Raw genomic sequence first — 13961 nt, 5'->3', positions numbered from 1 at the left:
AGAATCTATCTATAAATACTGAAAGAACTGCAGATGCTGTAAATCAGGAACAAAAACAGAAGTTGCTGGAAAAGCTCAGCAGGTCTGGCAGCATCTTTGAAGAAAACATATGAGTCAACGTTTTGGGTCTGGCGACCCTTTCTTGGAACTGAAGTTAACTGTGATTTTGTTCTTCACGGACGTTGCCAGACCTGCTGAGCTTTTCCAGCAACTTATGTTTTAGAATCTATCTGTCTCTGTCCTAAATACATTCAATGTCTTGGCCTCCACAGCGTTCTGTGGCAATGAGTTGAACAAATTCACCACTCTATAGCTGAAGAAATTTCTCCTTATCTCATTTCTATAGTACCATCCCTTCACTCTGAGGTTGTGTCCATGTGTTCTGGCCTCTACTACATGTGAAACTACCTGGGGCGTTCCTGTCATTATGCCTAATACTTTTTAATGTTCCTGTGTGCATGTATATTATATTTTCTGGGATATTTCTGTGTGTCTGCATGTAATTTCTGAGAAATTCATGTGTGGTTTAGGGTTAGGCCTGGGTGCTTATTATAACTCCCTAGAATTTGTGGTGTGTGTATCCCACCTGTCTCTGGGATATTTTTGCTTTGGAAATGCTGTGATGTAGTATTGATGTTTCTTCTTAATGATCCTTTTGTCTTTCCTAGGACTATAGATCGAGCTGTGTTCAAACCAATTGTCCACATAGCAGTGATTGAGAACTCAGAGTCCGTGGATTGCCACCTGTTGGCTGTGACACATGCAGGTGAGAAGGGCAGAGTAGGTTAATTCATGGAATGTAGCAAAATCATAGAATCCTAACAGTGTGGAAACAGGCCATTTGGCCCATCGATATCACACTGACTCTCTGAAGAGCTTCCCAATCCTACCTCTGTAACCCTGCATTTCCATTGGTTAATCCACCTAGCCTGCACACCCCTGGACACTTTGAGCAATTTAGTATGGCCAATCCACCTAGCCGCACATCTTTGGACTGTGGGATGAAACTGGAGCACCCAGAGTAAACCCACACAGACACAGGAAAATGTGCAAACTTCCTGCAGATGGTCGTCCAAGGATGGAATTGAACCCGGGCCCCGGCACTGTGAGGCAGCAGTGCTAATCACTGAATCACCAGGCCACCTTGTGTACTGGTGCTCAGTGCAGAGTTGGTTATTTCCTGGAGTATAGTGCAAGTGCTATTGCTCAGGAATTGGGTACAGAATGAAGACTGAGATACAGTAATGCAGTGGTACTGAGAATACTTAATGCCAGATTGGCAGTGTTAAGAGAGATTGTGTGATGTTTTCACGAACATTGTGGTTAAGTTTGAATCCACCAAAACTGATTAGTGGAGACTGTACTATGATTCGTTCTAGCAACCAAATGGTGTGAACACCTCATAGAGGTTGCAGAAAAGATCACTGAATTGTCCAATAGATGAATTCTTCACTTATATAGATATCCTGAATAAACCATAATTCTTCACCTGAGAGTAGACTAAGTTGAAAGGATATTTGGCAGAGGTGATTGAAATCATGAATAAATATGTAGACAATCATAGTAAAGTGCGGTGGGGAATACTGTCTTGAGTAGTAAAAATGTGGTGAAAGACAGTGTGAATTGAATTGAAATGAAAAAGCGAATTTATACATGGGAGTAGCAGAAATTACTGAAGTATCAAATGAGTACTTTATATTCTTTTTAAGCAATTGACAATAGGTGCAAGAGTAAGCCATTCAGCCCTTCAAGCTAGCACCATCATTCATTATGATCATGGCTGATCATCCACAATCAGTATCCTGTTCCTGCCTTATCCCCATAACCCTTGATTCCACTATCTTTAAGAGTTCTATCTATCTCTTTCTTGAAAGTATCCAGAGACTTGGCCTCCACTGCCTTCTGGGGCAGAGCATTCCATATATCCACCACTCTCTGGGTGAAGAAGTTTCTCTTCAACTCTGTTCTAAATGGCCTACCCCTTATTTTTAAACTGTGTCCTCTGGATCTGGACTCCCCCATCAACGGAAACATGCTTCCTGCCTCCAGAGTGTCCAATCCTTTAATTATCTTATATGTCTCAGTCAGATCCCCTCTCACCCTCCTAAACCCAAGTGTATACAAGGCAAGTCGCTCCAACCTTTCAACATATGATAGTACCGCCATTCCGGGAATTGACCCCGTGAACCTACGCTGCACTCCCTCAATAGCCAGAATGTCCTTCCTCAGATTTGGAGACCAAAACTGCACACAGTACTCCAGGTGCGGTCTCACCAGGGCCCTGTACAGCTGCAGAAGGACCTCTTTGCTCCTATACTCAATTCCTTTTGTTATGAAGGCCAGCATGCCATTAGCTTGCAAGTATGGTGTTGCTGCTGAAGCCATTGTGAAAGGGATGAAGGGAGAGGTTGTTGCACTACGGGGAGAGTGCAGGGAAGTGGAGTTGAAATGCCCATCAGCCATGATTTAAATGGCGGAGTGGACTTGATGGGCCGAATGGCCTTACTTCCACTCCTATTATGGTCTTATTACAGAGTAGGCTAAAAATTGATAAAGGGGAACGTATTAGATAAAAACCAAAAGAACTGTGAATGCTGTAAATCAGGAACAAAAACTGAAATTGCTGAAAAAATTCAGCAGGTCAGACAGCATCTGTGAGGAAATAAAAAATCAAAGTTAACGTTTCGGGTCCAGTAACCATTCCTCAGGACTGATGGTAGCTTGGAGAATGTTGGTTTATATGCAGAAAACTAGGAGGGGGTGGGGTAGGGAGTAAATGATAGAATAAAGGATAGATCCCAAAGAGAGAGAAGAGCAATTGGATTGACAAAGGAGTTGATAAGGTTCTGGCTGGGAGGGTGAATAGCAGTATATGGGGACTGTTAGTGACTAACAATAGGTGGTGAGTAATGGCAGGCTGTTTGATAACAAGGCCTGGTGTGTGGTGTAGAGGTCTAGGACATGGGTGAGTTTAGGTCTTAAAATTATTGAACTCGATATTGAGTCCAGAGGGCTACAGGATCCCAGAGGAGGGAGGGAATGCAATGGCCTAATGGTATTAGCGCTGAACCATTAATCCAGAGACCCAGATAACATTTTGGGGACTCCATTACAAATCCCGCCGGGGCAAGTGGTGGAATTTGAATTCAATAAATATTTGGAATTAAGAATCTAAAGATGACCATGAATCCGTTGTTGATTGTCAGAAAAAAACCCATCTGTTTCACTAATGTCCTTAAGGGAGGGAAACTGCTATCCTTCCCTTGTCTGGCCTATATGTGACTCCAGGCCCACAGCAATGTGGTTGATTCTTAGGGATGGTCAATAAATGCTGCCTTGCCAGCAATGCCCCCATCCTGTGAATGAATAAAAAAAAAAGCAGAAAATGAGATGTTGTTCTTCCAGTTTGCACTGAGCTTCACTGGAGCACTGCAGCAAGCTGGGAACAGAGATAACACAGTGTGAAGCTGGATTAACACAGCGGGCCAAGCAGCATCAGAGGAACAGGAAAGCTTGACATTTCGGTTCAGGACCCTCCTTCAGAAATGGGGGAGGGGAAGGGGATTCTGAAATAAATAGGGAGACAGGGGAGTCAGATGGAAGATGGATAAAGGAGAAGATAGGGTGAGAGGAGACAGACAGGTCAAAGAGGTGGGGTTAGAGCTAATTAAGGTGAATGGAGGTTGAGGAGTTAGGAAGGGGATAGGTCAGCCCAGGGAAGACGGACAGGTCAGGGATCGGGATGCGGTTAGTGGGTAGGAGATAGGGGTGGGGCTTGAGGTGAGAGGAATGGTTAGGGAAGCGGGGACTAGCTGGGCTGATTTTGGCATGTGGTCGAGGGAGGGGAGATTTTGAAGCTTGTGTAATCCACATTGATACCCTTGGGCTGAAGGGTTACCAAGTGAAATATGAGATGCTGTTTCTGCATCTTGCAGGTGGCATCATTGTGACAATGCAGGAAGCCCAGGCTGGACATGTTGTCCGAGGAGTTGGTGGGGTGGGTTGGGGGGGGCGGTGCGGAATTGAAATGGTTCGTGACTGGGATGTGTAGTTGTTTGTTGCGAACAGAGCTTACGTGTTCTGCAAAACAGTCCCCAAGCCTCCGTTTGGTTTCCCCGATGTAGAGGACACCAAACGGGAACAGCGGATACAGTATATACCATTGACAGATGTTCAGGTGAGCATCTGTTTGATGTGAAAAGTCTTCCTCGGGCCTGGGATTGTGGTGAGGGGGAAGGTATAGGGACGGGTGTAGCACTTCCTGCGGTTGCAGAGAAAAGTGCCAGGGGTGGTGGGGTTGGAGGGGAGTGTAGAGCAGAAAAGGGAGTCCAGGAGAGAGTGGTCCCTCCGGAAAGCACATAAGGGTGGGTAGGGAAAAATGTCTTTGGTGGTGGGGTCGGATGGCAGATGGCAGAAATGTTGGAGGATGATTTGGATTTGGAGGTTGGTCGGGTGGTATGTGATGACGAGGGGGATTCTGTTTTGGCTGTTATTGCGAATAGGGGTGTGAGGGATGAGTTGTGGGAAATGCGGGAGACACGATCGAGGGCATTTTTGACCACTGTGGAGGGGAAGTTGCGATTTTTGAAAAAAGAGGACATCTGGGATGTTTGGGAGTGGAATGCCTCATTTCGGGAGCAGATGCGGTGGAGGTGAAGGACTTGGCAATAGGGAATGGCATTTTTACAGGAAGGTGGGTGAGAGGAGTAATATTCCAGGTAGTTGTGGGAGATGGTAGGTTTAAAATGGATATCGATTTCCAGGTGGATGCCAGAGATGGAGACAGGAGGGTCCAGGAAGGAGAGAGAGGTGTCAGAGATGGTCCAGGTAAACTTAAGATTGGGGTGGAAGGTGTTAGTTCGAACCGTTCGAGCTCCCCGTGGGAACACGAGGCGGTGCCGAAACAGTCGTCAATGTAACGGAGGAAGAGGTGGGGTTTGGGGCCAGTGTAGCTTTGGAAGAGGGATTGTCCACGTATCCTACAAAGAGGCAGGCATAGCTTGGGCCCATGCGGGTACCCATGGCCGCCCCCTTTGTCTGTAGGAAGTGGGAGGAATTAAAGGAGAATTTGTTGTGTTCGGATAAGCTGATGAGGGTGTCAGTGGAGGGGGCCTGGTCAGGTCTGCAGGACAGGAAGAAGCGGAGAGCTTTTAGGCCATCGGCATGGGGAATGCAGGTGTACAGGGACTGGATGTCCAGAGTGAAAATGAGGTGTTGTGAACCAGGGAATTGGAAATTCTGGAGGAGGTGGAGAGTGTAGTCAGACATGTTGGCTGGGGAACAGAGTGGTGTGTTAACATGGCAGGCAACAGGAAGCTCAGATAACAAGCTGTAGAGCTGGATGAACACAGCAGGCCAAGCAGCATCAGAGAAGCAGGAAGGCTGATGTTTCAGGCCTAGACCCTTCTTCAGAAGACCCTTCTTTTTTTCTGAAGAGGGGTCTAGGCCCGAAATGTCAGTCTTCCTTCTCCTCTGAAGCTGCTTGGCCTGCTGTGTTCATTCAGCTCTACACCTTGTTATCTCAGATTCTCTAGCATCTACAGTTCCTACTGTCTCTGAAACAGGAAGCTCAGGGTCATTTTTGCAACCAGAATGTAAATGTTCAGTGAAGTGGTCACCCAGTCTATGCTTCATTTCCCCAATGTAACGGAGGCCACATTGTGAGCAGTGAGTGCACTAGACAAGATTCTAGGAAGTGCAGGTGAAGTGTTGCTTGATCTGGAAGGTATGTTTGAGCCTTTGGATACTGGGGAGGGAGGAGGTAAATGGGCAGGTGTTGCACCTTAGCCAGTTGCAGGGGCAGGTGCTGTGGGGAGGTGTTGGGAGTGAAGGAAATGTGGACCAGGGTGTCCCAGAGGGGAACGGCCCCTGTGGAAGGTGGACAGGGGAGGGGAATATGTGTCTGGCGGTGGCGTCTCGCTAGAGGCGGCAGAAATGGTATCTGATTCTCTTCCGGATGTGGATGCTGGTGGGATGGTAGGTAAGAACAATGGGAATCATATCGCTGTTGCAGGAAGGAAGAGATGGGGGGGTGAGGGCGGAATTGCGGGAGATGGGTCAGACTTGGTTGAGGGCCCTGTTGACACCGATGCTGGGGAATCCCCCTCAGTTGAGAAAAAAGGTGGACATTTTGTAAGCTCCCTTGTGAAAGTTGGCCTCAATTTCTCTGCCCCCCACCTCACCAAATTCAACCTATCTTCTTCCAAACTGACTGCACTTCATGGTCTGAGATTGAGCCCTGACTTTATTATTAAGCCTATCTATAAGGATGGTGCTATTGTAGTTTGGAGGATTGACCTCTACATTGCAAAGGCTGTGCACCAGCTCTCAGATACCTCCTCCTATCTTCCCTGGACCATGACCTCATCATGACACATCAGGCCATTGTCCCAACTACAGTAACTGATTTCATTTCATCTAATGACATCCGTGTACTTCCACCCCCCACCTCAACTGCCTCCATGGTCCCTCAACCCCCGCACAACTTGTTTCTATCTCCTTCCCAAAATCCACAAACAACACTGTCCAGGCAGACCCATTGTTTCAGCCTGCTCCTGCCTCATAGAACTCATCTCTTCTTACATTGACTCAGTCTTCATCCCCTGCTCCAATCCCTGCCCAGATACATCAGTGATTCCTTTGATGCTTTACGCCGGTTTCAAAATTTCCAGTTTACAGGCTCCAGCTGCCTCCTCTTTATCATGGATGTGCAATTTCTTTACACGCCTGTTCCCCACTAGGAGGGTCTTAGGATTCTCCGCTTCTTCCTGGAGCAAAGAATTGAACTGTTCCCACCCACCACCACCCTCACCACTGTCCTCAAGAACTTCTCTTTTAACTCCTCTCATTTTCTTCAGGCCAGAGGAGTGGCCATGGGTACCCACATGGGCCCCAGTTATGCCAGTCTCTTTGTGGGGTACGTAGAACATTCCTTGTTCCAGTCCTATTCTGGCACCCACCCACACTCTTTCTCTGATATATCGATGATATCATCGATGCTGCTTCCCTTTCCCATCCAGAATTGGAAAAGTTCTTCGATTTCGCTTCCAATTTCCACTCTGCCCTCATTTTCACCTGGCTTATCTCTGACTCACTGGACCTGAAACATTAACTTTGATTTTTTTTCTTCATGGATGCTGCCAGACCTGCTGAGTTTTTCCAGCACCCTCTGTTTTTGAACATATTAGATAAGTTGTCTCTACTTAGTTTAAAGTTGCCAAAAACAGATGAGATGCAGACTGAAAGAACTTCGGATGCTGTAAATCAGAAACACAAACAGAAACAGAAATTGCTGGAAAAACTCAGCAGGACTGGTAGCACCTGTGAAGAATAATCAGTGTTAACGTTTCAGGTTGAGTGACTCGTCCTCCGAACTGGGACAGCAGGAGAAAAATTTGATCACTTAGGCCTACGTTCACTGGAGTTTAGGGGAATGGGAGGAGGCAGTCTCATAGGAAGTGATAAAATTCTAACAGGACTAAACTGGGCCAATGCAGGAAGGATACCCAGGCGTTATGCTTCAAGGATCAGAGCAGGCAATTTAAGGCTTAGATGTGGATCAATTTCTTCCTTATTACTTTCTTAGTTCTCCTTTGCTGTTGTCCAAAAAGTCCCCATTCCTCCAATTTATTGTCATAACATTCAAAACGATGAGCCTATTGTGGGTAAGTGGAATTGGTGTAGTTAGTAGTATATTTTTTGTAGTACATCCCTGATGTTCATTCTCTAATTACTATTTCTGGCCACTTTGTAAACTTTCTTTTTTAATTTTATACAATATGTATAATTTCCTTTCTTGTCATGATGTCTCTGCACTGACCCATTGTCGAATTGCACAGGCTGCTGTCTGTACATATGTCCCATTGTCTAATTGCACAGGCTGCTGTCTGTACGTATGGCCCACTGTCGAATTGCACAGGCTGCTGTCTGTACATATGGCCCACTGTCAAATTGCACAGGCTGCTGTCTGTACGTATGTCCCATTGTCTAATTGCACAGGCTGCTGTCTGTACGTATGGCCCACTGTCGAATTGCACAGGCTGCTGTCTGTACATATGGCCCACTGTCAAATTGCACAGGCTGCTGTCTGTACGTATGTCCCATTGTCTAATTGCACAGGCTGCTGTCTGTACGTATGGCCCACTGTCAAATTGCACAGGCTGCTGTCTGTACATATGGCCCACTGTCAAATTGCACAGGCTGCTGTCTGTACGTATGGCCCATTGTCTAATTGCACAGGCTGCTGTCTGTATGTATGGCCCATTGTCTAATTGCACAGGCTGCTGTCTGTACGTATGGCCCATTGTCTAATTGCACAGGCTGCTGTCTGCACGTATGGCCCATTGCTGCCTCTTGATGAGTCTATCATCTAGCAATGCAGATTGCTGTCTCTACTTGTCCAAGTCTAGCTGCACTGACATAACATAGAAAAGTACAGCACAGTACAGGCCCTTCGGCCCACGATATTGTGCCGTGGAATATTCCTAATCCAAAAATAAAATAATCTAACCTACATTCCCCTCAATTCACTGCTGTCCATGTGCATGTCCTGTAGTCGCTTAAATGTCACTAGTGACTCCGCTTCCACGACTACCACTGGTAAACTATTCCAAGCGCTCACAACTCTTTGGGTGAAGAACCTCCCTCTGACGTATCCTCTATACCTTCCTCCTAACATCTTAAAACTACGACCCCTCGTGGCAGTCAATCTTGCCCTGGGGAAAAGGTCTCTGGCTATTTGGCATAAGAGCATAGCAAAATGGCAGCAGGAATAGGCCATTCACTATGATCATGGCTCATTGAGCTTTACAAAGCCCTTTACTCACTCTGTCCCCACAACTCTGTGCACACTGGTGATCAGAAATCTCAATCTCTACATTAAACATAGTCAAAGACTGAGCTTCCAATTCATTCCATGGTACAGAATTCCAAAGGTTCACAGCTGTCTTGAGTTAAATAAAAAAGTTCTCTTCATCTTGGACCGAAGTGGTATCCCCCTTATTTTTAAATTCTCCCCCTGGTTTGAGACTCCCCAACTAAGGGAAATTGGTCAGTAGTATTGCAACAATACCTGCTGTCCACCTGTATTCCATTGTTTAGCTCACTGTCTTCTGTCTCCACGGTGATATGTTATCTAACTGCACTGACTGTTGTCTTTTCTTGGATCCAGGTGTTCGATTGTATTTCAGCACTACACCCTTCAAGCACGCAGGTGTACGGCCCAGTGTGCTAGTGCTTGTACATGTCCGTCTGCCACCAGGATTTTCTGCCTCAGCCACTCCTCAGAGACCCTCCAAAGTTCACAAAGCTCTTTACACCAAAGGTATGTCTATCACAGGTGAAAATACGACAGTGTCCTTTGTTACTTATCTGCTCTATAGAACATTTTACAAAACCAAAATGACTCTTGCTCCTTGCCGAAGGGCCCTTCATATCCTGAAGGGTCTGAATTGGAGATTATATGATTTGTACATTGGGATTCTGTATCGACTTGTGACGTCAGTTGCTGTGCATAGGTTATCTCTTTCATTCTGCTAACAGACTGCACATTCTCCCATCATCATTGCTTTTGGATCTCCGTGTAATGGTAGTTGAAGGTCGTTGAGTTGGTATTGTGGCGTGAATCTCGATTAAGAACATAGAAAAGTACAGCACAGTACAGGCCCTTCGGCCCACGATGTTGTGCCGTGGAATAATCCTAATCCAAAAATAAAATAACCTAACCTACATTCCCCTCAATTCACTGCTGTCCATGTGCATGTCCAGCAGTCGCTTAAATGTCACTACTGACTGTGCTTCCACGACTTCCACTGGCAAAGTATTCCAAGCGCTCACAACTCTGGGTGAAGAACCCCCCTCTGACGTCTCCTCTATACCTTCCTCTTAACACCTTAAAACTATGACCCCTCATGGCAGTCAATCCTGCCCTGGGGAAAAGTCTCTGGCTATCGACTCTATCCATGCCTCTCATTACCTTGTAAACCTCAATCAGGTTACCTCTCTTCCTCCTTCTATCCAGAGAGAAAAGTCTGTGCTCAGTCAACCTGTCCTCGTAAGACAAGCCCTGCAGTCCAGGCAGCATCCTGGTAAACCTCCTTTGCACCCTCTCCAAAGCCTCCACATCTTTCCTATAATAGGGTGACCAGAACTGGACACAATATTCCAAGTGTGGTCTCACCAGGGTTTTGTAGAGCTGCAGCACAACCTTGTGGCTCTTAAACTCGATCCCCCTGTTAATGAAAGCCAAAACACCATATGCTTTCTTAACAACCTTATCCACCTGGGTGGCAACTTTGAGGGAGCTATGCACTTGAACACCAAGATCCTGCTGTTCCTCCACACTGCCGAGAATCCTGCCTTTAATCCTGTATTCAGCATGTAAGTTCGACCTTCCAAAATGCATCACCTCGCACCTCGACTGGAGGATAGCCAATGTGGTTCCCCTGTTCAAGAAGGGGAGTAGAGACAACCCTGGTAATTATAGACCAGTGCGCCTTACCTCAGTTGTTGGTAAAGTGTTGGAAAAGGTTATAAGGGATAGGATTTATAATCATCTAGAAAAGAATAAATTGATTAGGGATAGTCAGCACGGTTTTGTGAAGGGAAGGTCGTGCCTCACAAACTTGATTGAGTTCTTTGAGAAGGTGACCAAACAGGTAGTTGAGAGTAAACCGGTTGATGTGGTGAATATGGATTTCAGCAAGGTGTTCAATAAGGTTCCCCAAAATAGGCTATTGTACAAAATGTGGAGGAATGGAATTGTGGGAGATATAGCAGTTTGGATCGGAAATTGGCTTGTTGAAAGAAGACAGAGGGTGGGAGTTGATGGGAAATGTTCATCCTGGAGACCAGTTGTTAGTGGTATACCGCAAGGGTCGGTGTTGGGTCCACTGCTGTTTGTCATTTTTATAAATGACCTGGATGAGGGCATAGAAGGATGGGTTAGTAAATTTGCAGACTACACTAAGGTCAGAGGAGTTGTGGATAGTGACGAAGGATGCTGTAGGTTGCAGAGAGACATAGATAAGCTGCAGAGCTGGGCTGAGAGGTGGCAAATGGAGTTTAATGCGGACAAGTGTGAGGTGATGCACTTTGGTAGGAGTAACCAGAAGGCAAATTACAGGGCTAATGGTAAGATTCTTAGTAGTGTAGATGAGCAGAGAGATCTTGGTGTCCATGTACACAGATCCTTGAAAGTTGCCACCCAGGTTGACAGGGCGGTTAAGAAGGCATAGAGTGTTTTAGCTTTTATTAATAGAGGGATTGAGTTCTGGAACCAAGAGGCTATGCTGCAGCTGTACAAAACTCTGTTGCAGCCGTACTTGGAGTATTGCGTACAGTAGTGGTCACCGCATTATAAGAAGGATGTGGAAGCTTTGGAAAGGGTGCAGAGGAGATTTACTAGGATGTTGCCTGGTATGTAGGGAAGGTCTTACGAGGAAAGGCTGAGGGACTTGAGACTGTTTTCATTAGAGAGAAGAAGGTTGAGAGGTGACTTATTTGAAACACATAAGATAATCAGAGGGTTAGATAGGGTGGATGGGGAGAGCCTTTTTCCTAGGATGGTGATGGCGAGCACGAGGGCCATAGCTTTAAATTGAGGGGTGAAAGATATAGGACAGATGTCAGAGGTAGTTTCTTTACTCAGAGAGTAGTAAGGGAATGGAATGTTTTGCCTGCAACGGTAGTAGATTCGCCAACTTTAAGTACATTTAAGTCGTCATTGGACAAGCATATGGACGTAGATGGAATAGTGTAGGTTAGATGGGCTTGAGATCGGTATGACAGGTCGGCACAACATCAAGGGCCGAAGGGCCTGTACTGTGCTGTTATGTTCTATGTTATCCAGGTTGAACTGCATCTGCCATTTCTCAGCCCAGCTCTGCATACTGTCAATGTCTCGCTGAAGCCTGCAATAGCCCTCGATACTATCAATGGCACCTCCAACCTTTGTGTCATCAGCAAACATTCTAACCCACCCCTCAACCTCCTCATCAAAGTCATTTATAAAAACTACAAAGAGCAGAGGCCCAAAAGCAGAGCCCTGCGGGACACCACTCAGCACTGACCTCCAGGCAGAATACTTAACGTCTACAACCACTTTCTGTCTCCTGTCAGCCAACCAGTTCTGAATCCAGACAGCCAAATCACCCTGTATCCCATACCTCCTGACTTTATGAACGAGCCTGCTGTGGGGAACCTTATCAGATGCCTTGCTGAAGTCCATGTACACCACATCCACTGCTCGACCCTCGTCAACCTGTCTCGCGACTTCCTCAAAGAACTCAATAAGATTTGTAAGGCATGACCTGCCCCTCAAAGCCATGCTGACTCCCTTTAATCACGCTATGCTTTTCCAAATAGTCATAAATCCTATCTCTCAGAGTTCTTTCCAAAACCTTGCTAACACAGACGTAAGACTGACTGGTCTGTAATTTCCAGGGATTTCCCTATTCCCTTTCTTGAAAAGAGGAACAACATTTGCCTCCCTCCGATCTTCCGGTACAACTCCCGTGGAGAGTGAGGAAGCAAAGATCTTTGCCAGTGGCTTAGCAACCTTCTTTCTCGCTTCCCGGAGCAACCTAGGAGAAATCTGCTCTGGCCCTGGGGTCTTATCAATCTTAAGAACATAAACAGGTCTCCAGAATGTACTCCGCCATTCTCTGTGATCACACTTCTGCCTCAGCTCCCCTTTTCCTTCTGCTCCCAATGTGCCTCCAGACTGTCAGCAATGTAGTTGACTCTTAACTGCCTTCTCGGCAACTGAGGATCAGGAGTTAAATGCTGGCCTAGCCAGTAGCCATAGAATTACAGTACAGAAGAGGCACTACAGCCTTTTGAGTCGGTTCCACCAGACATACGTAGACTTATCCCACTTTGCCACACTAATCCGATAGACTTGAACACTTAAGGTGTTCATCCAAGTCCTCTTTCAAGGTTGTGAGGTGAAATCATTTTCCTCAAATTCCCTCTGAATTTCCAGCCTTTCACATCAAAACTGTGACCCTTCAACTAAAGGGAACAGCAGTTAACTGTAAACCTAACTCCAACTTATGCCCCTCAAAATCCTGCACACTTCAATCTTTGACCACCTCCCCCAACGTTCTCTGCTCCGAAGAAAAACAACTTGAGTCTATCCAACCTCTCTTCATAATTGAATTACTCTGTCCCAGACAATGTCCGAATGAATCTCCTTTGCAGCCCTTTCATTTCAGTCACATCTTCCCAGTGGTGTAGTGATCAGAACTGATTCCCTGGGTTGTACCATTCATTATGCATTCCCTTCCGTTGTTTCTCCAGCGTAGATACATCACCACCTATGTGTGGATTGAATTCTATTTGCCACTGATCAGCCTATCTGACCAGCCCATCTAATCCTGTAGTCCTCCTGTGTTCTGAGCCTATCCCTGTCATGATTTGCCATCCCACGAATTTTCATCTATTCCATGAACTTGCTGATGAGTTCTCTGTAGTTAAATATAAATCATTGGTATAAATCACAAACATCGAAAGCCTGTACACTGATCCCTATGGGACCCCACAGATGCCTGGTGGAAAATGACCCCCTCAGGCAACATCCTCCACGTCATGTAGATGTTTTCAGGTAAATCTGCTGGAGAACAGTGGAATGCATTCAAGAAGGAAATATGGAGAGTGCAAGGCCAACATGTTACTTCTTGACACTCAGCCAATTGTGGATCCAATTTTCCAAATTTCCTTGGACTCTTAGCTTTGCGATCAGTCTGCCATGCAGAATCTTGTCAAAAATGCTGAAGTACACGGAGACTGCATCATAAGCATTGCCTTCATTACACCTAGACACCACTTTGGAAATTCAAGTTAGCCAGACGTGACCTCTCCTTAAGAAAACCATGCTGCCTCTGGATTAATCTCTGCCTCTCCGAATACAGATTAATTCTGTCCATCAGAATTGCTTCCAAAAATCTCCCCACTGTTGAGAT

At 46.0% G+C, this 13961-nt stretch overlaps 1 protein-coding gene across 1 annotated transcript in view; it reads left to right on the top strand.

The window, feature by feature from the left end:
* nup155 (nucleoporin 155) overlaps window positions 1–13961 on the top strand; it is a 224258-nt gene that overhangs the window by 69728 nt on the left and 140569 nt on the right. The window contains exons 11-12 of the mRNA XM_059645000.1: window positions 669–766; window positions 9170–9322. Of these exons, the coding sequence (XP_059500983.1) occupies window positions 669–766; window positions 9170–9322 (251 nt within the window). The remainder of the gene's footprint in view (window positions 1–668; window positions 767–9169; window positions 9323–13961) is intronic.

The sequence above is a fragment of the Stegostoma tigrinum genome, chromosome 3, assembly GCF_030684315.1.
Source record: "Stegostoma tigrinum isolate sSteTig4 chromosome 3, sSteTig4.hap1, whole genome shotgun sequence".
NCBI classification, from domain to species: Eukaryota; Metazoa; Chordata; class Chondrichthyes; order Orectolobiformes; family Stegostomatidae; genus Stegostoma; species Stegostoma tigrinum.
The sequence above is the reverse complement of the archived record's forward strand: the minus strand, read 5'-3'. Positions and strand labels throughout refer to the sequence as shown.